At 43.9% G+C, this 26,399-nt stretch overlaps 1 protein-coding gene across 3 annotated transcripts in view; it reads left to right on the top strand.

Moving 5' to 3' along the window:
* The window catches only part of htr4 (5-hydroxytryptamine receptor 4), a 152,460-nt gene that overhangs the window by 104,210 nt on the left and 21,851 nt on the right, over positions 1–26,399 (top strand). For 2 of the 3 annotated variants that reach the window (XM_040043188.1, XM_040043187.1), the window contains exons 5-6: positions 1,518–1,671; positions 5,594–6,195. In XM_040043188.1, the coding sequence (XP_039899122.1) occupies positions 1,518–1,671; positions 5,594–6,195 (756 nt within the window). Of the gene's footprint in view, positions 1–1,517; positions 1,672–5,593; positions 7,376–7,779; positions 7,867–26,399 lie in introns of those variants that run through there. The other variant, XR_005697448.1, reaches the window with a different exon arrangement.

Here is a 26,399-nt window from a genome sequence, read left to right as displayed (position 1 = left end):
CATTTCCCTCTTTAGTTCTTATTGTTCACTTCCTGTTTCACTTGCATTTCTGATAATTGAGTACGCCTCTGTCTTGTTTCCTCCCAGCTGTGGACAATCCTCATTACTCCTCAGTGCGTGAGGGTGTCTGCTTACCCTCACTGTGTGTTTTCGGGTTCCTGTTTCTGGGTCTTCACCTTCTAACCATCCACACAAGTCTGCAGACTCTGCAGCTTCAGCACAGGAAGAAGTTTTACACCTGAAACAAACATACGGCGGCTCACAGAAGCACTTTGTGTGCAGGAGGTCAGGAGGTCCATTTTGGTTGGTTGACTTTATCTGTTTCCTGTCACGGTGGAACAGGCTTGAGCTCAGTGACCAGATAAAAGTGCAGATATGGAGGCTTTGTTCCCATGAGGAACACCACATCTGTCATCAGAGCTTTGATAAAAGGATTAATCAACCTCTTTATCCTCATCCTTCTCATTTCTCTTTTCCTCTTCCTCCTTTGTTTTTATCTTTACTTCCTTTTTTAATAGCTTCCTCTCCTTCCTTTGGTTTCATGTCTCTCCCAGTCTGTTGCTTAGAGTGAGACGTGGAGCTTCCCTCAAGTGTGTGAAGAGGCAGAAGTTTGATTGAACATCACAGGGAGGAGTTTGTGTTTAATAGGGTAGGGTTAGAGTTAGGCCAGAATCATCATTATTATTGATTTTAAATAATATTTAAAGGAATACCCCACCACAGGCCCAGCCCCCTGTGTGCAGTGTTGGGTTACTGGCAGATGCAGCAGAGGATCCGGGTTTGTGCCTCTGGGAGACAAGTGGCTGAACAGTGTGGAGAAAAGGCCTCAGATGGTCGGTGATGGTGTCAGCATGGCTCCTCTGGTCTTCAGCTGAGCCTTCGGGATGCAGAATGGGGCAATAAAACTGTGATCGAAGGGTGGGATCAAAGCAGAACAGATGGAGGACAAAAGCAGAAAGGCGAGACGTGAGGGCGGGATGAGAGAAGAGGTACAGAGATGATGATGATGATGGATGATGATGAGAGACAGGCTCAAAGAAAGACAGAGTGGAAAGAGACATTACGGGAAGGTAATGGGAACCGTTTCATTGCTGAAGTCAGTGCTAATTGGTGGCTTTTATTCGCGGTTAGCATGTTTTTGTAAATGCAGGATGGTGGAAATGTCCTCTTGTCTCGCTCTCTGAAACTGGAAAACAGAGCCAGGAGGTCGGGGGGGGACAGAAGCCAGTTTATTCACAGTGACTCTTTTTGTTTTTGGCTCTATTCATGGATTTGCTCATTTATTCCAGGCAACAGAAAATAAAATAAGAGATGCTCGGACTCGTCGATTCCTTTAACTTTCACGTGCTCTACCTGTGCTCTATCTATCGAACCATTTCACAGCTCGCTTCCTTTTCTTCTTCTTCTCTTTGTCAGGTTTGGGGTGAAACTGTGTGTTTGTGGCAATTTTTAATAAGTGTGTGTGAGTCTGATTCCTGTAATCATACTTACGCTCTCTCTCTGTCATCTCCCTGCAGATACTACGCTATCTGCTGCCAGCCTCTGGTCTACCGGAACAAAATGACGCCCATGCGAGTGGCTTTAATGATCGGCGGCTGCTGGGTCATTCCCACTTTCATCTCCTTCCTGCCCATCATGCAGGGCTGGAACAGTATCGGCATCGACCACCTGGTGAGTGCTGCGGGCTGGCGTCCGTGTGGGAGGGGGGATCTTTTTCACAAGTTCGTGGAAGTGAAAGCTGCCCGAGGAGACACAAAGACGAGCCAAAGATGGAAAAAAGCTGAACAAAATATGTTTAGCATAAACAGAAAAAAAATGGGATTCTGGGAAGTTTTGTTTACACGAAGAAGAAATGCTTCATGCGTCGCTGTGGCAACAACAACAACAGCATATCAGACACAGAGACAGACAGACGAGGCTGCCGACACCACAGACACAGGGTCGAGTTGTGTTTGAGTTCAGTTTAAGATCCGCTGTGACACAAGCGCCATGCAAAGAACGGAAACAAAATGACGCGCTCACAGATTCAGTCTGGACGAACGGGTTTCACTCAGACCGGCGTCTATGAGGCTTTCAGGAAAAACCTCTTCCCTTTAAATGTTTATTTCTTCTTGCCCTCTGAAAGTTTTCCATCTGAAAAAGAAAATTCATAAAATCACTGAGTTCCTAAACACTGAGACGAGCACCCGGGACACTCTGGAAACACTAATTTCCCTGGAACATCCCAGAATATTTACACGTGTGTTTCCCTCCCACCAGCCTACATATTCCTGTGTATTATACTGTGGATGATTAACATCCAGATGTAAGACAGATGGAAACAGTGTGAGCAGAGAGGTCAGTGTGGAGCTCAGCTGCCTGACGATGACCACACCTTACCTGTCTCAGGTGTAAAAACTCTCTGATCTTCTCTCCGCGTGTCGGGAATAACTGACTGAGTATTAATGAGGTCACAGCTTTGGTGTCATGTGCAGAAACGTGGGCGTCTCTGACTTCAGAGGTACACCTGTGAAGCTGCAGGTGAGGCTCACTGATGTGAAGGCAACATTCAGCAGCTCGATGACCTCTGACCCCTCAGTGTATATCCATGAAGTCATTAGAATAGTTCCTGAGACCAGCATCACTGCCTTCTGATGCACACGCAGTCATTCTGACTATAAGCTGCCTTAAATATGGAGAATGCTCTGAGTTCAGGGGTAAAAAGTTAACCTTACTGCCAAACCTCTGCTTTGTAAGCATGTCAGATATACTCTGTGTTCTCTGCTGTTTAAATGTGGAAATCTCTGCTTTAACCCATCCACCTTCCACTCGGTGAAAACAGTCCACTGAGACTGAGGTGTTTCGCTCCATATAAGCCACAGTGATCACAAGGAACAGAGACGATTTGCTCCTGCGCCCCCCTGCAGATGTGGATCGGGCTGCCCTGATGTTGGGACGAGAACGGGGCAGATAACATTCTCACTTAGCTGTGACTCAGTAAAAGTGATTCCACTCTGCCCGACACACAGCCTGAAGAGCAGCACTGGCCCACAGAGCACCTTCATCCTCTCCACCATCTCCCCCTGATCATATTTATTAGGGGTGGGTTTTAATAATTGATTCATCGATTAAAATCGATTCTGGCTTGGATAACGTGATATCGATTTATTAAAATCCTGAATCGATTTTTTTATATAAATGTATTTTGCCCAAAATTCCAGAATCTCAGGTGAAATGTCACAAAATTTTGACAACCACCAAACATTTAAAACAGTAAATGAGAGCAGGTACACGGCTTCTGCACAAAGACGTAAACACAAAGCGCGGACCGCAGATCAGAATCAGTGAGATGTCGCCTTTCTCACCCGCACGGACACAGTCGGGGCTGAAAGCCGACAGCTCGCTGATTCTGATGTTTCAGGTTGAAACTTTTTAAAATTATACAAAATGCAAAACGCTTAGCCGTGTCTCTAATAAAACCTCTGTAACTTCAGGGGTAATGTTCATAAATTGATTAATGGTTTTCTTTCGTTTTTGATCTACTGCAGAATATTTTTATAAAATCCCAGGCCAGGAAAATCATCTTCATGTTTTTCTGTGTTTTATCTTCACCTACTTTGACACAAAGGCATCTGCTGTGACGCTCACACCTTTGGTAAAGACTGGAAAGTGTCAGCTTCCTTTTTATAGATGCAAAAATATGTAAATGTACTGATCTGAATTATAATATTGTCTGAGGCAAAATTTCCCAGATTCAAATCGAATTGAATCGAATCGAATTGAATCAAATCGTGGATCGAATCGATTCAGGACCTTGTGAATCGGAATCGAATCAATTCTAGAAATCAGTGACGATACCCAGCCCTAATATTTACTGTCAGTCTGTATAAATCCACTGATTCAGGCGAGAGCAGGTTACTACCTCTGTGATGAGTGGATCAGTCAGTGTAAGGTGATGCAGTGTAGCCATGACGTGACCACACAGTCAGTGAGATGTGTGGGTGTGTGTGTCCCTGTCTGTGTGTGTGTGTGTGTGTGTGTGTCTGCATGTCTGCGTGTGTCCATCCTGCCTTACACACTCATTTATATTCCTCCAGCTGTCTCGGCTGCTGCTCGATGTTTTCAGAGATGATGGGCTCTGGTGTCATAAACAGTCTGATAAATAAAGTCTTTAACAACATGAGCATTGTGGAAATCATTCTCACATGTGTGTGTGACCGAAAACAAACACAGAGGGAAGGTTAGAGAGCGAGTGCACGAGGAGACTGTGAAAGAGAGAGAGATTGTCCCCTGCCACCTTTAACCTCGCTCACCCCGTCCATCTTCATCGAAACGCCAGCAAAACTTTCTCTGAGCTGCCTGTCAACACAAGGACCGGGGTCACACAGACACACATAAAGTCATAGACACACACACTCACACAGTGGCAGCAGCTCTTGTGGGGCTCATTAAGCTGCTGAGTGTTGCGAGTGATTTTGGCACAGATCACGTGGAAACGAGTGTTTTGTGCAGACCTGTCAGGCAGCTGGGGCTTGTGTCACTGCTGTTTCTGATGTGCTGATGACTTTATGAAGACAGCTCTGTGGTTTATCCTGATCATTTCCATCAGTGAGGTTTGAGTCTTTCAGGTGTTCCTTCATTGTGTCACCTGAGCGTTTTCTGAAACACTCTGCCATACTAACATTTACTGTTATTATAATGTTCTTTTAATGTTCTGATCATTTCAGCTTTGTGTAACTTCATAAATTAGACCGACGTGTCCTCATAGGAGTTTGGAAGTTTCTTTGCATGCTTACATTAATTACATTTTAAGGACACATGCAAATAAGAATGTCCCCAGAGTTTTGCTGACTGTAAATGGAGCTGTTATAAGTGGTACAGCGAGCAGTCGTGTAGTATTTGAAGAAAGATTTGATCCATGATTAATGTCACATCATTGCACTGTGGAAGGAACTCGCCTGACAGCCAACGATTAGTTTTCTATTTTTTTGCCTTCCTGAGCATCAGAACCGGAGCATAGCAAGGCTCTACCAACAAAATGTAAGCAGCATATTTTATAGGAATAAATATCAGATATACCGTGTTTCTACACTGTAAATGGACCTTTTGATCACATCATGGGTCACTGAGCAGGTTCAGTGCTTTTCCTAAAAATGCCCAAATCCCGTATCACGCCAAACAGACAAACTAGACTCTTGAAAACTAAAAGCACTATTCTAGTGCTTTTAGACTAAAAGCACTAGAATAAAATAAAAATGATCAAATTAGAATGAACGACTGCAGAGAGCGCTTTGGTCCCCGTTAGTTCAGTCATTACGGGCTTTGATGGATGTGTTTCTGGAGACAGACATCCTGCACAGATTTTCCTGCCTCTGACACGTGCCCTGCATACAATCATTAAAAACGATGAATGTAGCAAAAGCTGAACTCAAATAAGAAAAATCACCCAGGAAACTGAATTTAAAACCAAAGGTCAAATGAAATAAGAGTATAACTAGAGAAAAACAGATAAAGTGGAATAGCTGGTCGCATGTTACGGACAGCAAGGTCAGCTGGTCGCAGCAGCAAGCTGAGCCTGTGTGCGCACTGACTTTTCTCCCTGCTCTTTCACCAGATTAACGAGCGGCGCTTCAACAACAGCAGCAACACTACGTCCTGCGTCTTCATGGTCAACAAGCCGTACGCGCTCACCTGCTCCTTGGTGGCCTTCTACATCCCTCTGGTCCTCATGGTGCTGGCCTACCAGAGGATCTACATCACAGCCCGGGCGCACGCCCTGCAGATCAGTATGCTGCAGCGGGCCGGAGGAGCTGGTACCAGTGCCGCCGGGACTTCTGGTGGGGTTGGCGCCAGTGCACCGGATTCTGCCGACCATCAGCGCAACCACCGCATGCGAACAGAAACTAAGGCGGCAAAGACGCTGTGCATCATCATGGGCTGCTTCTGCCTGTGCTGGGCGCCGTTCTTCGTTACCAATGTTGTGGACCCCTTTATAGACTACACCGTGCCCGAACAGCTGTGGGCTGCCTGCCTGTGGCTGGGCTACATCAACTCCATGCTGAACCCCATCCTCTACGCGTTCCTCAACAAGTCCTTCCGCCGTGCCTTCCTCATCATCCTGTGTTGTGGGAGGCAGAGGTACCGCAGACCGTCCATCCTTGGCTCCGGCGCTCCGTGCACGGCCACGCAGATAAACGGCTCCACGCACGTGCTCAAGTAAGTCCTGTCCCACCCAGAGACCGAAGGTGTGCAGTCATACTCGGCCCACTCATTTACAGTCATACAGCACAGTGTTTATTGGTCTGCACACAGACAAGCTTGACCTGGATGCTGTGGGTGTGGGTGCTGTTGCCCCTTTTTTCTCTAAATGTTGGGAAAACATTCAAAACTAATTGAACATTTAGGAAAACTTGCACGACAACTGGTGCACGCAGGCATTTTAAAGTTTGAATGTAGCTTGTTGGTATTAGAGCACATGTAGCGCAGGGTTTTACAGTCACCCCAGACTTTAGTGTATTACTGCAGTATTTCTGTTTATTGGTATTTCAGTAGTAATCTTTCATCACGCCTGGGTTGAATTGAGAAAACTGTGTTTCCATGTGTGTTAGAGACGACCTTATCTCTGTAAGTACCCTCTCCTGTCCCTGCACACTCAAACGCTGCCTTGGCTTCTGACTCGTCCACTTAATTCAGTGTGTGAAGGTAGAAACGTGTTTAACAGCAATAAGGACACGTGTGTTGAATATTTTATTTTTTCAGTGTGTTTTAATAGAAGGATCTCTGTAAGGAGTATTTCAGGTGCTGTGCAGTATTTCGGGAGTATTTCAGGTACTGTGCAGTATTTCGGTAGTATTTAAGGAGTATTTCAGGTGCTATGCAGTATTTTTGTAATATTTCAGGTACTGTACAGTGTTTCAGGAGTATTTCAGGTGCTGTGCAGTATTTCAGGAGTATTTCAGGTACTATGCAGTATTTTGGTAGTATTTCAGGAGTATTTCAGGTGCTGTGCAGTATTTCAGGAGTATTTCAGGTACTATGCAGTATTTCGGTAGTATTTCAGGAGTATTTCAGGTGCTATGCAGTATTTTGATAGTATTTAAGGAGTATTTCAGGTGCTGTGCAGTATTTCAGGAGTATTTCTGGTACTGTGCAGTGTTTCAGGAGTATTTCAGGTACTATGCAGTAATTTGGTAGTATTTCAGGAGTATTTCAGGTACTATGCAGTAATTTGGTAGTATTTCAGGAGTATTTCAGGTACTATGCAGTAATTTGGTAGTATTTCAGGAGTATTTCAGGTGCTGTGCAGTATTTCAGGAGTATTTCAGGTACTGTGCAGTATTTTGGTAGTATTTCAGGAGTATTTCAGGTGCTGTGCAGTGTTTCAGGAGTATTTCAGGTACTGTGCAGTATTTCGGTAGTATTTAAGGAGTATTTCAGGTGCTATGCAGTATTTTGATAGTATTTAAGGAGTATTTCAGGTGCTGTGCAGTATTTCAGGAGTATTTCAGGTACTGTGCAGTATTTCGGTAGTATTTCAGGAGTATTTCTGGTACTGTGCAGTGTTTCAGGAGTATTTCAGGTTGCGTGAAGTTATTTTCAGGAGTATCTTCCGGTTACTATTGCAGTATTTCGGTAGTATTTCAGGCGTATTTCAGGTACTATGCAGTATTTTGGATAGTATTTAAGGAGTATTTCAGGTGCTGTGCAGTGTTTCAGGAGTATTTCAGGTACTATGCAGTATTTCGGTAGTATTTCAGGGAGTATTTCTGGTACTGTGCAGTGTTTCAGGAGTATTTTCAGGTGCTGTGCAGTATTTCAGGAGTATTTCAGGTACTATGCAGTATTTCGGTAGTATTTCAGGAGTATTTCAGGAGTATTTTCAGGTACTATGCAGTAATTTGGTAGTATTTCAGGAGTATTTCAGGTACACTATGCAGTATTTCGGTAGTATTTCAGGAGTATTTCAGGTACTGTGCAGTAATTTTGGTAGTATTTCAGGAGTATTTCAGGTGCTGTGCAGTGTTTCAGGAGTATTTCAGGTGCTGTGCAGTATTTCAGGAGTATTTCAGGTACTATGCAGTATTTTGGTAGTATTTCAGGAGTATTTCAGGTACTATGCAGTAATTTGGTAGTATTTCAGGAGTATTTCAGGTGCTATGCAGTATTTCAGGAGTATTTCAGGTACTGTGCAGTAATTTGGTAGTATTTCAGGAGTATTTCAGGTGCTGTGCAGTATTTCAGGAGTATTTCAGGTGCTGTGCAGTATTTCAGGAGTATTTCAGGTACTGTGCAGTATTTTGGTAGTATTTCAGGAGTATTTCAGGTGCTGTGCAGTATTTCAGGAGTATTTCAGGTGCTGTGCAGTATTTCAGGAGTATTTCAGGTACTGTGCAGTATTTCGGTAGTATTTAAGGAGTATTTCAGGTACTATGCAGTAATTTGGTAGTATTTCAGGAGTATTTCAGGTGCTGTGCAGTATTTCAGGAGTATTTCAGGTACTATGCAGTATTTTGGTAGTATTTCAGGAGTATTTCAGGTGCTGTGCAGTATTTTGGTAGTATTTCAGGAGTATTTCAGGTGCTGTGCAGTATTTCAGGAGTATTTCAGGTACTATGCAGTATTTCGGTAGTATTTCAGGTACTAAGCAGTATTTCGAAAGTATTTCAGGAGTATTTCAGCTGCTGTGTTGTATTTCAGGAGTATTTCAGGACTATTTCAGGTGCTGTGCAGTATTTCAGGAGTATTTCAGGTGCTGTGTGCAGAATGTGAAGCACGCTCCTGCTCAGGCAGACGTTGAGCTCTACACGACTGTGAGCTACGGTTTTTGTGTGGTTTCAGTTTTCTCGACCGTTGCCATACCTGTTCATTCTCTGCAGGACACACACATGGATGTCAGATATTGCTGGAGCCTTCATGTTTGAGTCGCGGGGCGTTTCTGTGTTTCCTGTCGGCTCTGCTGTGTTCCTGCCACTGTGGAATCAAACTGTTTTCATCCACAAATGTTCAAACTTAACATCAAATTAAATTTAGTCCGCAGAACTGCATGCTAAATTTAATTTTGCACTCATATTAAAATTCTATACCTCCATAGCAGAGTTTTCCAACAGCGCATGTTATTTGCTTTCGGGAGGAAGAATCCATGGCGTTCCATAATGAACGTCATTAGAAGTTGGATTTCCTGCGTGGTGACTTTTTAAAATATTTGTACTTATCCTGTACTAATATTTGACTGTAATACCGGTGTTATAGGCATGTTATTCACCACAAACACATAATTAAGCCTCCTGGTGTGACACTCCGTGCAGCACCACCTCTGGACTGGAGGACATTCATTAGTCAGTTAGTTTTGCGCTCCCTGGTGAATGATCAGGATCTGTGGGCTCTGTGGAGGCACAACAATGTGTGATCTAATGTACTGTATACCAGCAGTCCCCAACCTTTTTTGCGCCACGGACCGGTTTATGCCCGACAATATTTTCACGGACCGGCCTTTAAGGTGTCGCGAATAAATACAACAAAATAAAACTAGTACCGGTACCGAAAAAAAGAAGATTTATTCATAACACACGTGAAAAGACCCAGGAAAACCGAGTTAACGATAAAAATGATAACAAAATAACGCTGAAAACCGATAAAAACCCTGAAAACCATACATTTTCCACCAGAGCCTCAACTCTCGCGGCCAGGTACCAAACGACTCACGGACCAATACCGGTCCGAGGCCCGGGGGTTGGGGACCGCTGCTGTATACTATACTGTATCTGGTGCTTGTGTGACCTCTCAGATTAAAAATATCCACATTTCAGAGTTTGACAGTCACGCTCAAACACCCACAAAGAACCTAAACATACAAATGTGATTCCCAGGATACCAGCTACATCTGCACACACCTGGCAGGTGACAAATAAATGATGCATCACTCTGTCCATCATTTCTTTTTCTTTTGGATCCCTTTGGGATCCAAGATTTTCCTCCTCATGTCTCTGTGTCGTACTCTGTATGCTCCACACTGCTAAAGAACATTTTCAGCTTATTACCATCACTCTTACCAGAATTACCTGTTGTTGCTGTTCCCACAACTAGTGATGAATATGGCTGATAAGACATGGAGAAAACAGACGCAGCATCCATAGTTAATATTTAGCATCATGTTGCAGGTAAACGATCACCTTGTCTGCGATGGTGAGACTCGAATCAGCTTCTGATTCACTGATCGCAGATAAAGCACTTTGGGTGTGAGAGATGATAATCAAGTAATTAACATCAATTTACATAATCAAAGTAGTTTAAAATAACATCAAAATTAAATGTAAAATAATGAAAAAATTTCAAATCAAAACAGGTTTCTTGGTGCAAAGACAGAAGAGCAGGTGTGTCAGTCCTATCACCTCATTGAGTAATGTAATCAGATTACATTTACAGTGGTTGTCTTTGTGGGACAGTTAAACCTGCTGAGGTTTTCTATAAAAACTGGATTCATGTGAAGCTCCTTGCAGGCAATAACACGTGTTTATCAGTGACATCGCACATCACCTCTTATTTGTGGAAATATTAATATAAATAATCATATATGTTCAGTCTGGATTAGAAATGAGATTAAAGAAATAAAGAAGTCCAGCTAAGTGAGATTAACAGATCTCAAAAAGAAGCGGACAGACGTCTCCAGTGATCATTGATCCTGAGGCTGACGATGACTGGGCGGAGACTCAACCGTATCTGAAGGGGCTGTGGCCCACATCATGAAACACGCCACAGCCTGTTATTCAGACAGGAAGTCAGAAGCCACCGACACTTTGTCTGTGTGTGCCTTTGCTATTCACTCTGTCACTCCTCGTTGGTTTTACTTCCTGTGTTGTTGCTTGGGATCGGATTTTTTAATGTCCTCACATGAGTCTGATTAAAGTTTAGCCTGAGTAATCTTCCTCCTGCACGTCGTGACAGTAAAGGAATATAAACGTAACCTGAGGTACCTATCCACTTCATCAGGCTTCACCACTGCATGCACGGCCAGCAAAACAATCTGCGAGCATGGGGCACAACCCCCATGTCACCTTCCTTCATTGGCTCATGAAGTCGAACAGGCCAAAGCAGTTTTCACAGCTTTGAGGCGTTTTTGTGTTTTGTACTGCGGTGCAGCATTGTGAGGTGACACCGTGCTCAGTGTTTACACAGGAAGTCATTCACTGATTAATCGTTCATGGACAAAACAGGCACAGGGCAGGGGGGGAGAATGGAGGCAAAGAACATTTCCATTTTCTGCTGTTTCTTTTTCTTTCTGTCTTCAAAAATCTTTTTATGAATAAGTGGATGTTAATGTGAGCAATAAGCTTATTGCTGGTCAGAATCAGCATCCGCGCAGCCTGACACGTCGACTGCTGAACACTTCAGGTTTAGAGCGTCTCTGGTCCATTATGAGATGGTGGGATTGAGCTCAGTCCTCAGCAGCTGCTTTTAGGAGGACTTCACCTGGCCTGGTGTTGCTGCTGATGCATTGCTGTGAGCAGTCAGTGGAAAGGTGGCATCCTGCTTTAAAGAAGTCTTGGACCCGTTTGTGCCGCAACATGCAGGAAGTGAATTCATTTAAATAGTCAGAGCGAAAGTGGCTGGGAGGAACGCGGTTATTAAAATTGCATAAGGCTGTGTTAACATATCGCAGCATCAAATACAACGGAGTGGGTGTACACCTCGTTCATCATCTTCGTCATACCCGCCGGGTTTATTTATGTGAAAAGCAGACTGGCGTCACTTCCACCACTGCACTGTTTCACACTCTGTGAGGTTTAAAGCAGTAATTACACCACCATGGTTTTTATTTCCAGGTGACTTCACACTAATGAAAACACAATTATGTATATTATGTTCCAGCCCTGAAGCCTACACCGGCTGGATTTTACAGCAGACCTTTAGCCTGACAGAGCCGGAGGAGGAATCACTGCCAAATGCCAGAGGTGTGTCAGCACGCTCTGAGATGGCTTCTTTGTCTGTAACATTACAGCGAGTGTTCAGGAGCGAGGCCCACGGCGGGATTAATACGTGTCTGATTCACACAGGGCGCTGAGTCGAGCTCTTGCTGCGCTCTGACATTATCCACAGGAAGTGACGACACATTCGTCTTCAGCGACTCCTCCATGCAGAGTCACCCGAGCCTGTGCTGTCACCAGGTCCATCTTAGTGTGTGTGTGTGTGCATAGGTGTCACTTCATCTAACAAACTGGCCATGTGTAGGAAGACGTCATGGAAGCTGCCTTTTGGGAAATGACGTGTTGATAGATGCGGCGCTCGGCGCTCATTCGCTCTGATTGGAGTTCATTCCGGTTCGACAGGGCGTGCTCTCTGTACCAGAGCTATTCACAGACTGCAGGAAAGTCACGACTCAGTCAGGCAGATAATGACATGGCCCGTTACTGTCCCGTTGTTACTGTACATTTATGAATTTGACTGAGACGGCTGATAAACGTGGAGGTGAAGGAAGCTGACGCATACGAAGAGACAAAGGAAGTTATGTGACTTCTCGCTCCTGCTACAGGAAATAAATCTAGTGGAAAAAAATCACATGTAGTGGATGAACACAAACATATTAGATTCTATAAATAAGAAGAAGAAAGTTTGGAGCTTCACGCAGGAAGATGAATGTCTCAAAGACGAGCTGGGACTTATAATTTGTTTTGATCTGACGGTAATAATTAGAACCAGCAGAGACATAACCAGGACACAAACACTGAGTCAAGCCGCTCCGTTCACACAGAGCTGCGCACAGTTACAGAGGAAACCTGTCGCAGTGACAGCAGCGTGAACACAACCTGTGCTTTGGCTCCTGTTTCACACTGTCTCTTATTCTTTACTGGCCTCTTCATCAGGCTTCACTGCTGCATGCACAGTCAGCAGACTGGTCCAGTTTTCACTTTGACGATAAAATAAGATGATGAATGTATGTGTTATTGTGTAGTGAAGATCAGCTGTTTGTTTGATACACACTCTGATTATGATGAAGCAGCTGAAGGAAAACATAATACACAATACTTATAGTCTATGCACACACACACACACACACACACACACACATTAGCCTGCAGAGTGTTTGCAGGTCTCTGGGGTCATATATCTGAAAGTCGTTGGTGCTGAAAGAACAAACTGGATAAATAATTCTTCACAAAGATGAAAACAGAAAAACACTGACTGTGCAGAAGGAAAAAACAGGAAGAAAATAAGTATGAGAAAATTATTTAAAAAGAGAGAAACACGAAGAAGGAAGCAGGAAGAAGAACCAAACGGGAGAATGTAAGGAGTTAAAACGAGCCGGTGCGATTTAAGAGGCGAGAAAAATGAGGAAGAGGAGGTGCAGAACAAAGACTGAGGAAGCGAGAAGAAGAAAGAAAAAAGTAAAGAACATGAGATGGAGGGTAAAAGCATCCTGAGGAAATGAAAGATGAATGGAAATATTTCAGAATTTAATATCCGAATATTTATAATTGTTTTGGATCCGTGACAGCGACCTGAAGTACATTTTACCCTGACTTAATGGAAGATCTCCATCATTAGTGACACGTTGAGTTTGAGTCACAGAGGTGGTTAAACACACAGCAGCTACAAGCAGACCAACGGCGAGGCAGGAAATCCAGATCATGGTCTAAACACGAGCCACTGCCATGAATTATGAATATAAAGCCAAGTTAATACAGTTTGTGGGCTTTTTCTGAAGATGGTAACAAAATTTACCTCTGGGTTGGTGCTGTGATGGTGACCAGGGAGTCATTTTAGCTGGATGCTAACAAAGCCTGCCTCGTGGTCCACCCTCATCACAAATACGACCACCTTTGGCTCTAAAAGCTGATTTTAAGAGTTTAAACTGGTGTGTGACGTCAGCTTCATTCCTCCGTGTACAGTCTCTGGTGCTGATGAGCCTTCGGGTGGTTTTGGTTTCCAGCAGCAGATCCTAGCAGACTCTTCACACACCAAACATCACAAACTAGCCGGTGAGAGGTGGACAATAGAATAGAATAGAATAGAATAGAATAGAGTAATCCTTTAATTTTCCCACAAGGGGAAATTTGGTTGTATCAGGAGCAAAAACACACATATACAAACAGAACAGGACACAGAACAGAAACACAATTGTTACATATTTACATCATGGACAATAGTTACCAAAGCAGAGTACTGTAGGTTATTAAAATTAGAGTACAGATAAGTGGCTAACCCAGGTTGTAGTGTGCAAACAGAGCAGGATACTGAAAGATGTTTAAATAGTTAGGAATATTTAGAATAATTAGAAAACTGCAGATTGTGTATCGTACTTGTGCATTAAAAAGTAGACATGTAACTCCCAATAAGTGGGTGTATATATAAACTGAGAAAAGTAATGTGCAAGTTATAACAGTGGAAGTTGTTACAGCACTGAACATCTATGTTTGTTGGGAGCAGTTTTGATTGTACAGTCTCACAGCTGCAGGGAGGAAGTACCTGTGGAAACACTCTTTCATGCATCTAGGATACAGCAGTGTGTCACTGAAGCAGCTCTGCAGTTCAGCAACATTTACATGCATGGGGTGGGAGACTCTGTCCCTCAGAGAAGTTATTCTGGCCAGAGTCCTTCTGTCTCCCACCACCTGCACTGGATCCAGGGTGCATCCCAGAACAGAGCTGGCCTTCCTGATGAGTTTATCCAACCTCTTCCTCTCAGCTGTCGATAAACTGCTGCTCCAACATACAACACTGTAAAAAATGACGGATGACACCACAGAGTAATAGAATGTCTTAGAACCGCTCCCTGGACTCCAAAAGACCTCAGCCGCCTCAGCAGGTAGAGTCTGCTCTGACCCTTCCTGTAAAGAGCATTAGTGTTGTGACTCCAGTCCTGTTTATTATTCAGGTGAACACCCAGGTGAACACTCTCAATGTCCACTCCCTGGATGTTCACCGGTGCCAGTGTGGTGGGTCTGCGTCTCCGGAAGTCCACCACCAACTCCTTGGTTTTCCCGGTGTTGATCAGCAGGTGGTTCTGCTGGCACCAGTCCACAAAGTCCAGAGTCCACTGTCTGTATTCTGAGACATCCTTACCTGTGATGAGGCCGACTATGGCAGAGGCGTCAGAGAGCTTCTGTAGGTGGCAGCATGGGGAGTTCATGGAGAAGTCTGCAGTGTAGAGGGTGAAGAGGAACAGTGCCAGCACAGTTCCCTGTGGGGCCCCCGTACTGCAGACCAGCGTATCAGAGACACAGCCCTGTGACCTCACATACTGTGGGCGTCCTGTGAGGTAGTCCAGTATCCACTGGGACATGTGGTGGTCCACTCCTGATAGCTCCAGCTTGTCCCTCAGAAGTCATGGCTGAGAAGATCTCCATCATACGACCATACGACTTATTGGTCCCAGGAGACCAGACATCTCTTTAATGCTTATTAAAGGATGCTTTTTAAGCCTGTATCACTCCCTCAAACGAGCCTCCAAAGCTGTAGAAATGTTCCCGGTAATGACTCCAGGGCCTCGTGCTGATTAATGAATGTTGTATCTGTGTCTGAGAGAACTGTTCTGATATTCACACTTAGAGATGTTTTTTAACCTCATCTTCGGTCTTTCTCTCCGCATACAGAATTCCTCTGCAGCTTTTTGTATTTCTGTAAAAACATGAGGCACTCTCCAACGACGCACAGCGAGGGTAATCTCCCTCTGACAGACGCACAAAACACTGAAACACTCTGTACTTCAATTAGCAGCTAATTGTCTTTTCAGATGGAGAAAATCAGCGCATTAGCATCTCATATTGGATGGAAAAGTGGCTCATTTCAACACGGCGCCTCATCATATTAAGAGAGGGATTATTGATGTGCTTATTATGTGACTGATGCAGCTGAGCGTGTTACATTGAGACACACCACCTCAGGCTGTCTTCAGCCAAATGTGTCAAAGTTTTCTAAATGAAGACGTGATGAGCGTTATTCAGAGCAGGACGCTGTGGAAGCAGTGACAGATCTGGGAGAAGGGACAAAATCTTCCATGAAAGTTTAATTCTGACTTCATTAAAGAATTCAACGAAATGAAAGAAGGTGAAGACGCTGTACATCTTCACCTTTGGCCTCTGCTTTGTGCGTCTCGTTGCTTAGAATAAAAAGTGTCATTTATCGATCTGAGCACTGCTGCCAAAATGGCCATTTTCTGCCTCATTGGAACTGTTTCTATTAGATTGTGCAGGTAGAACTGTTAGGTCATAATCAGTGTTGGGTAAGTTACTTTAAATTAGTAACTTAGTTACATTACTAGTTACTTCTATCAAAAGTAACTCAGTTACTTCAAGTTACCCGTTACTTTCAAAGTAACTAGTTACTAGGGAAAGTAACTTTGGTTTTACTCTTTTCTCTTGTTAATGTGTTGCTTCCATAACTTTGCCAGTCTTCTAGCTTGCTTACTTGCCACAAGTGCACTGCGCCACCTACCAATAGAAAGGAAAAGATAATGTGCATATTTCCACGAGAGAAATCCCACGCCTGGACCGTCGTTGTCCGCCGCCATGATTCTAGCCTACGTCACAGAGTCATGTGCGCCTTTTACATCCAACACAAAAACTGCAGTCGTGGTGCTTTTGATTGTACTCAGAACTCTGAAATTCTGCCTTCTGAATAGGAAGATGTAGGTAACACCAGACTGCGGATGAGCTGCATACATGGCTGGACTGGGACAGAAAATTGGCCCGGGCATTTTGACTAGAGACCGGCCCACCATTATAGGAAAAATCATAAAGCCTTTGAATGAAAACAAACGCTGTTGTAACAGTGATGTTCACTGTCTTGATGGTATATATGTATCAATCTATCAATCGTTTGTTGTAAGACTCAGATAATTATTTTCTAAAAGTGAGACATTTTAAATGAGAATAAGAAAGAAAAGTATTTCTTTGTGCCCACCTCTCCCTGTTAATGCCCTACATGCCCCCCTGGCAAAACTTTGCTAGATCCGCACCTGCACAGTTACCAGCTGTCAGCTACGTAAAAAAGGATCCTGGTGTTATTTGTCTCTCAGAAACAGTTCATAACTTCCCTTCAACTCATTCATGTCACCTAAAAGGTAAACCTGTTTCTCCATCACCTGTTCAGCTCTGATGATTCAGTAAGGACATCTCCTGGTTTCATCTTCATGTTTCCCTCTCACCAGATAACCAAACCGACATCATGACCAGCAGCTTTACAGCTGTGGCTCCAGCAAACATCAGCTGATAATAGAGATTAATATTAAATAAATTCTAACAACAGCTGATCAAGCTTAAACGTGCTGCTGTTGTTTAGCGCGACATCGGCTGGTTTCCTCTTTCTGGCGCAAAGTGGGCGATAAACAAACAAGAGAGAAAAGCCGATCAGCTGATCATTTATCAGTTTCATGATTGAAGTAGAAACAGGAGAGGGAGGGGGAGAATGAAAGAAGAAGAGGCAGCTGTGCAGCAAAGACACAGAATAACTCCAGCTTTGTGTCTTTTTCATTGTAGCTGAATTACGGGACAAACTGTTCCTTTTCACCTCAATAAGAAATGCGTAATATTTTCTCTGAATACCAGACGGGACAGTTGGCAATTCTAATAACTTATGAACAAAATAAAGTTTAACATCGTTAACATCATAGCACCCACCCAGCTGTATAGAAACTCCGTCATGCTAGCTAGCACGCAGTACGGAAAAAGTCAGAATAACGAAAATAAACTCCACCTAAACTTGGTTCATATCTGACCCAGAGAGACTGCAGGTCATAACTTCTTACCTGAAGTTCAGTTCACACTTGGACCGGCGGCCGCCTCGGATCTCTTTTCCTTCTGCGTCCACTTTCCCTCCTCCACCTCCGCGATAGCCACCACACGAAGTAGCGAGTAACGACCCTATCTAAATCCCAGTAACGACTAACGCGTTCCTGATTTTGGAATAATAACTAGTTACCGTGCTCGTTACCAAAGACCCGAGTGAGGTAGAACTGAGTGACAAAGACCTAAGTGAGTGGACTTATTCTGGGTGACTTTCAGCTTTTACTCACAGCTGCTGAATTAACAGCGCAGGCTCTGAGCCCCTTCACTGTGCCATGGTTTCCATTCATTTGTGTCTTGCTCTGTTTTTCTACAAATATTCTTCAACTTTTCCACCTTTCCTGCATACTTCCTGTTTTGTCTCCATTTCTTTCCACCCTCTTCATATTTTCATCTCTTTCTTTTTGCCATTCTCCTGATGTTCTCCCTGTTTGCTTCTCTCCTACTGACGGCACATTTTCAGTGTGTGTCCCTGTGTTTGGTTACACAATTTACACAGATACTAACCTGAAGCAATACCACACACACTGCCCCGTGTGTGTGTGGCTAGTGTATCTTTCCATGGGCACTCCTGCAGATGATGAAAAGAGATGCAAAATTTGTATTTTTGCATTCTTGTTCCAGTTCCTATATTTGTTTCTGCATCATGTTTCACATCTACATTTTTGCTTGTCTGCGTGTGTGTGTCTGTCTGTCTGTCTGTCTGCATGTGTGTAGCTGCATATGTGTGTGTGTGTCTGGATTGCATTGTCTTGCAGATATAAACAAAATCAGAGAAAATCCAAACAGGAAGTGCCTACAAGCTCCGGGATGAATGCTGACAATGCTGTCGGCTGCATTCAGCCCCGGACTCACAGCTGCAGCTACTACTGCACTTGCTCACACTGAGGCTCCGCCTGCACATATGACAGCTTCAGTAACAACCTGTGATAGGCTAAGCTGAGAGGAGTCAGCTGAATTTAAGTCTGATCTAAAGACTCCAAGCTCAGGTAAAGGTGAATAATATAGCATGATTTCAAGCAACTGCAGGCCACTGGTTGTTGTGTCCTTGGGTCTTGGGCAAGACACTTTACCCTACCACCTGCTGGTGTTGGCCAGAGGGGCCGATGGCGCGATATGGCAGCCTCGCTTCTGTCAGTCTGCCCCAGGGCAGCTGCGGCAACTGTAGGTTGCCTCCACCAGTGTGTGAATGTGAGAGTGAATGAATTGTAAAGCGCTTTAGGTGCCTTGAAAAGTGCTATATAAATGCAAACCAATCCATTTTTAAGCAACCGCACGTCAGTGATGTGTGATGAGCTGATGGCTTCAACTGTGGGCACTGCTTAACTATTATAAAAATTCTAATCAATGAAATGTCAGCACAAAGGCAGGACAAGGTGTACCTTGAAGGGGTGGGAGGAGCTTATAGTGGAGAGGCTAGAGGAGGAGGCCCGTATGTGTCCAGACTCTGGACTGTGTCTGTCCTCGCCGTGTACATGCCGCAGCTTTAAAGCAGCATCATGTATTCAGACCCAGAAACAGCCGGACTCGTGTCCATGTCTTACACCGTTGGACAGTTTCCGTCTCATCGTCCTGGCTGCCGTCTCTGTGGGACGTTTTTGTGGAGGCTGTTGCATCTGGATCTAAAAACCATCCCTGTTTTCCCTTCAGAGCGTTCTTCTTATCCAACTCTGGAGTGTCTCCAGTGCAGCTCCTATTTTCCAGCCACTCCATGGAATTCCCACTCAGACCACTTGCACCTGCTGACCTGGAATTTCAACCTCAGACTCCAGCTTGTGTTTAGAGCTGGTCCGAATTTTATTTCATTCATCTCTGCAGTCATGGTGGATCTCTGGCTGCGATGCTTTCAGCATCAAGCCCAGAGGAGTCCATCAGGTCATGAGCACGAGTGGCGTTAGCAGCGTGGTTTATTGCCCTCTGTGAGCCCTCTAACCTTGGTGGATTTTAACCCAAGCTGTGTGGCTACATCCAGATAAAATCCTTTCCTGATTGCCAGATCTGGCTCCTTCCCTCATCCTTCGGGTTGAAAGGTTGAAGCTGGTGTTCATTGCGTATGCATCGGAGCTTACATTGGAGTGGTTTTCCAGGCAGCGATGTAAAAACAGCCACAGTGCTGGAAGGATTGATGAGTGATTGATGATTAGAGACAGCACTGCAGATATTGTCAGATTTTCAGTATTTACCAAAAAGTATTTAAAAAAACCATAAAATTCAGCTGATCGAGGCTGACGCTGCAGCTCCCAGAGCAGGTTATAGCCTTCGTGGAAGCACCAACACCCCTAAACCGCACTAATACACAGCTGTTCGGGCATTTACATGTCCCTCGTTTACCTGTGCCACAGGAATCACAGTGATGGATGGTGTTTATAGGAACAGCACTTCCAGTAGTCTGCAGAATCGTTCAGCCCGATGACCAGAAATCCCCCACAGACTGCACATCTCATATCACAGCTCTTCTCTGAGGTCTCGCTGTGTGTTTTCACCACCACTTTTTTTATTGTGGACATGGTGTGTGTGTGTGTGTGTGTGTGTGTGTGCGTGTGTGTGTGTGTGTGTGTGTGTGTGTGTGTGTGTGTGCGTGTGTGTGTGTGTGTGCGTGCGTGTGCGTGTGTGTGTGACTGACTGACTGACCTCACCTTTCACACACAAAGGCAGTCATCGTGATCAAGCTGCTGTAGAAGTTGTCAGACTGCAGCTGTGCTGATGTGCTGGTATTTTATTTTCTCTGAACGCTCTGCAGAGAAAACGTAAGAATCATTGGGACCATCACACCGCACCCTCCACCACCCTAACCACCCAACACCCCCAATAAGCTAATATAGATGAGAAATACATGGGAACAAGTCAGCGGAGGGAGTGTGGTGTCTGCGTGAGCTTTGTTTATCCTTTCAGTTCTTATTTTCTGAATATGATGCGCACACACACCTGTGCTGACCAATGGCTAGTCTGGGTGTAAACTAACCTTGTTTTTCCCTTTCTCTCTCTCTGCCTTTGTTTACTCCTTTCCTATTTTGTTTCCTTCCCTCTCTCCTTCCTCTGACCTGCTGTTTTTCTGCTCATATTTTCATTTTTTTTACTACATTATGAACATAAATCACATTTTTTTCTCAATTTTATGCCATCCTTTCATAATTTCTTCCTTCTGTTATTTAACTTTGTCTTTTTCTTCTTGATGTCACCCTGTTTCTACTTTCTTGCTCTTTATTCCATTTGTCATCCTTTATCTCTATATTTTCACATGTTTTTTTTCTATTTTTGTTATTCCTTTTGTCATTTATTTCCTCTCCTCACCGGCTGCACCTGCCACCTCTGATATTGCTTTGTCATCCTTCCTGTGTGTTTTTCCCTCTTCCTCCTCCTGTCTCTCCAGCGGCTGTTCCTCTGCCTCCAAGCTGCTGCTCTGGTTCTGCAACACCAGACCAGTGCCTGTCTAGCTGCTGTCTGTCTCAAGGCTCTATCAAGTGAGTCTGCTTTCTCGCGCGTGCGCACACACACACACACACACACACACACACACGCGCGCGTGCGCACACACACACACGTCAACATCTGATCTGAGATCACTGAGACTCATCGATTTCCCACTGTGTCGATCACGATAAACAATGATGCTGAAACTCATGCACGAACTTTTTAAAACAGACAGAAGTTATATGTGTGACGAAGCTTTAGTCATACTTTCCTTTCATAACTCAGCATGTGTGTATTCAAATTTTTTTCTAAAGTATTTTTTAACATCAGGCGTGGGTGAAGGTTGAACTCTAGAGGACGGTGAGGTTAAAGCGTGACCTTTTACAGCTGCACACCCACCAACGCAGACTTTTAATTTCCTATTTGATTTACTTTTTGCACTTTACGCCCTCCAACCCGCAGGGTCAGCCTGAATCTGGTATGAAAATACAACCAGCACCAACTTTAAAGGCCATCAGGTGTATTTTGAACACCACTTGGACTCAAATGGGCGTAACTGTGATGTATTTCTTGGATCTTTTACAGTTAAAAAAGTTTGAATATTTGAAAGTGTGAGTGCCAGAGACTCAGAGATGATTCACTCTGGCTCAGTCGTGGGAGCAGTCAGATTATTACAGCATTTATTATCCAGGTATTTAATTTTGAACATACATGTGTGGACTGCCGACTGCACGTGTAGATGTGTTGATCCAAAGTAACTGAGGCCCTGCTGGAATCATCCCTCTTAAAGGTCACTGTGCAGGTTTTTACTGTGTGCAGCTTCAGAGCAGTGAAATCTTTCTCTGCATGCAGGTTTAGAAAGTCTGCAAACTAACCTGAGCAGTCTCAATATATTAGTCAGGCGTAGTTTTCCTTCATGCTTTGCTAACCTGCTCCCACAGATGATTTGACTCACAGCTGGAATCCAAACAGCTGGAATTATAATTCTAGTTATTTTGTGTAGGAAACTTAAATCACCTGCAGGCGTGTTTTAGTGCGCACCATTTCCTCATGCAAATGTGCACGCAGATATTTTATCTGAGTGAAATAAATGAGTACTGCTAAAAAATCCCAGTTCACTAGCTGGGCCCACGTCCTCATTTTAGGATTGACAGTGTTTTAGTAGGTAAAGGTGAATGCTTGGACATGAATTGAGCTGCGGCTTGGGGAAGGCCTCGAAGGGGACTGGCGATGGCTCCCGGGCCAGGCTGATCCCCGTGTACTAAATAGAAGTGAAGAAGTTAAAGAACTGAGAAAAAGGAGGGAGGGAGGGTGGGGCACGTAAACGAGAACGAACAGTTGCAGAACTGGGGGAACCAATATAGGTGGCAACCGGAAGGAGTGTGTTGGGAGGCGCGGTCCCGCTCCTGAAATTCAGATACATAATCTCCAATAGATTCTCATTTCTTTGTCCTAACAGTAGAAAATATTCATCACCAACAAGAAAAGTAAAGCTCAGGTAAACAGAGCTCTGCTGTGGTGCACGACTTCAGTGTACAACCGGGGGTCTGTGTTTTAGCTAAATGTTGTTGCACAAGCTGGGTCTGGAGACATCCTCATAGTTGTGTGTGTGTGTGTGTGTGTGTGTGTGTGTGTGTGTGTGTGTGTACATGCAGATGTAGGAGTGTGTTGTATCTCCACGCCTCTTTTGGTTTATCTTCTCTTCTCGCCCCTCACTCTAACACAGCATCAGTATTTGGATTTCTATTTTGAATGTAGCTGTGTATTCAATGCCCTTTGTTTTTCTTGTCCTTCCTTATCTCTGTGTGTGTGTGTGTGTGTGTGTGTGTGTGTGTGTGTGTGTGTGTGTGCGTGTGTGTGTGTGTGTGTGTGTGGCTGCTAATCTTTCCTGCCTGTTGATGCCGATTGTCTTAGATCGGTTTGGTCTTAAAAAAGCTCCAAACAGCAGCGCCGCTTTTTATCTGTTAAAAATCGTCCTCTTGTTGCAGCAGACTGTTTGAAAGGCTACTCCTTCCATGAATGCCTCTGGAGATGGTTTCCCTGAAATGTTTCTGAATGGCTCTTTGCCGGCTTGATCATTACTTTTACTTTACCCTGTGAGAAGGATGAAGAGTGGTGATGAGTGTGAGGATAAGTGATGTGATGATAAGAATGGCAGTGAGGGGGGCTTTTCATTCCCAGCCAGCTCCGACAAAAGAGTTCTTGCTGCAGCGATAACAGTGTAATCGACTGAAGAATCGTGTGTGTGTGTGGTTCCTGTTTTAAAGCTGAGTGTCATTGGTATGAGAAGAAGAAAATTAACAAAACTCCAAATAAAATTCCCAGGCAGGCTGATATTAACAAAAACTAATAATCTAATAAACATCAATATTTAAGAACTGATATTAAGATTTTACTGACAGCCCTTGAAGGGCTCGTCTTAAGTATGAGCCCCTTGACACTCCTCATGTGTGGCTCTGCTGGCCTTTCCCACCTCCTCTTAAACCTGACTAAACCCCAGAAAACCTCCACACAGTCACATCTCCGTCTGCACAGCTCATCTGCAGCCCATCTGAGTTTCCCAGTGAGGGAGACGGACCCTCAGACTGCAGCTCAGAGTGAAAATATTGTTCTGTTTTCACTGTGAGATAAAAGTGGTTTTAGTTTCTGGTGATAAAACTGCAGCTCTGTGATATTTAACATTTTCTGTATGCCACCAATATGTTTTTCCTTGATTCTGGTGATTTTTAACCCTCGAGAAACATATCAGTGTCCAAAACATACAGGAATGGTGCATGGTGAGAGTCAGAGGGGGGGGAGCTGCAGAAACAAATTTAATGCTGAGCTCTCTTCTTTTCTAACCTTCTTTACAGATGAATAGAGGATGAAGCACAGAGGCTGTTTTAAATTGATTCGGTTTACCTCGGCTGTTGTGTTTAATGACTTTAGGGATTCACATTTACATGTTTTTATAGTATTTGGCTGTTTAGTGTCTGCCCTCATTCTCAGAAATTACAGTGGCAATTATTTAAGAGAGTCTCTGTAGCTTGTAGCAGACACTGCATACAACAGAATATAACATAACATTAACGTGTTATGTTATATTCTCTTTTATCTTTAATGCATGCAATAACGTGGTTGTTAATAGGGTAGGGCAATATGGCCAAAAATATTTATCACGATATATATTTGAAAATTTGCGATAACAATATAACTGACGATATATAATTGACTGAGAGAAAATACTTCATCAATGTATTTTTCACTTAAACAAGCAGCTGGGTTTTTATGAGCATTAAAGTTATATAAAAATTTAACAGTGCAGATGTAAATTCCTTGCTGACAGTTTAACCAAAAGGCATTTGCAGTGGAAATTGGCCGACATATCCTCAGCATAACCATGTATAATATCCACAAAACTTAAAAAGCGGTTATACACACACAATACAGTAATATTATGTTGAAGCACTGTATGTATCACTCCGCGAGGCGCCTGACTACGATAGCCATAATGCTCCAACAACCCATCATGTGGTGCGGCTTCGTAGCTTACCAAAGTCGTACTAAGACATTTTTTGACAGATTTTCGAGCGCTGTGTACCACATAAAATTGGTTTGAGGTCAGTAAGCACAACCGGAATTCACACATAAGATTATAAGGGGCGCTGTCGATTTTTTAAGAAAATCAAAGGATTTTAAGAGTGACTTATTTTCCAAAAAACATGGTAATAACGACAGCCTGCTTGCATGCTCTACCAAAAATTGTACTTTGGTGTGTATCTGACGGACAGCTCCACATCACATCAGTTCCACATCACTGAAGTTGCAGCGTTTTTACAAACCAATTCTGGTTCATCTGTTTCATTAAACGATCCGCTTTCGCCCTTCTCATTCTCCGTCGGCACCATGCTTTTTCTGCCATGTGCATATGAAAACAGGGGCACTGCGCATGCGCGTTTTACCCATATTCTATCGCGATATTTCATTTTCTTATCATTGCTTAACATTATACCGGTATTAGGGGTGGCTGTATGCTCAGGAGGTGGAGCAGGTCACCTACTGATCGGAAGGTTGGGGGTTCGATCCCTGGCTCCTCCAGTCTGCATGTCAAGTATCCTTGGTTAAGATTCTAACCCCAAGTTGCTCTCCGATGCATCCATCGGAGTATGAATGTGTGTAAATGTAGTTAGACTGCACTAAGTACAGAGAAAGTGCTTGTGAGAATGGGTGTGACTGGGTGAATGTGGCATGTTGCTTTGAGTACTCCGGGAGAGTAGAAAAGCGCTACATAAGAATCAGTCCAGTCCATATTACCGTGAACGGTATGATATGTCCCAGCCCTAGTTGTTAATACATATACGGCTGTGCACAGTCAGGATTATTCTTTCTTTACCTGTAATCAGAGTTTTGGTCTGAAACTGGTCAACTCGGGTAAATGGTGGCATTTCCTGATTTCAATGTATTGCTGTTTTTACTTTTTTCAAACCGCTCAGCCATAGCAGGTTGATGAGGCATTGTCCTCAGGCATGGGCAGGCATGTAAAAACTGGTGAACGAGGTGACGTGGGAGCTTTAGACTGATACCATTGGTGTGTCATGAGGACAATGAGCAGAAGATGCAGCCAGGCTCCCTAAGACCTGCAAACAGGTGGAGTTTCCTTTAAAGATGCCTGGCAGACAGAAAACTCCTCTGTTATTTTATTTTTGGTCATTCGGAGCAGAAATATCAGATTACACAGCAGATAAACCACAGGTGTCATTTTAGATGATAATTCCATGTTAATTTGGAACGAGAGTAGGAAGCTGTATGGAGAATTAGAAGAACCTTGACAAGACTGAGAGGTTTCAGACTCCTGAAAGAGAGCATCTTTTTTTATTTACCCTGCACTGGCCACTTGAGTCTGTCTGCCTCTCTCTGCTGCTGCTGGCAGGATGCTCAGGTCTAATTACACCACTCCTCAACACTTCTCACCTTCCTGAGGGCTTTCAGACTGCCAGACCTCTTAATACTGACACACACACACACACACAAAACAAACTCAAATCAGGTTGTGCACTGTGTACCTAAAGAAATAGCAGTTAGTAGATGCCATTTCTCCAGCTTATACAGCCCAAAGTACTGATTGGTTCTCCTTCATGTGGACCTGTATTTGTGTACAGCAACAGTCTGATCCATTGAACTACTTCAGTTACCTGGTGGCTCACCAGTAATAGGATTTAAAATAGCTTTAAATAGCTGTATACGAATTGGTGT

This window comes from Simochromis diagramma, unplaced genomic scaffold (assembly GCF_900408965.1).
Source record: "Simochromis diagramma unplaced genomic scaffold, fSimDia1.1 OVJJ01000433.1, whole genome shotgun sequence".
Taxonomy (NCBI): domain Eukaryota; kingdom Metazoa; phylum Chordata; class Actinopteri; order Cichliformes; family Cichlidae; genus Simochromis; species Simochromis diagramma.
The sequence above is the reverse complement of the archived record's forward strand: the minus strand, read 5'-3'. Positions and strand labels throughout refer to the sequence as shown.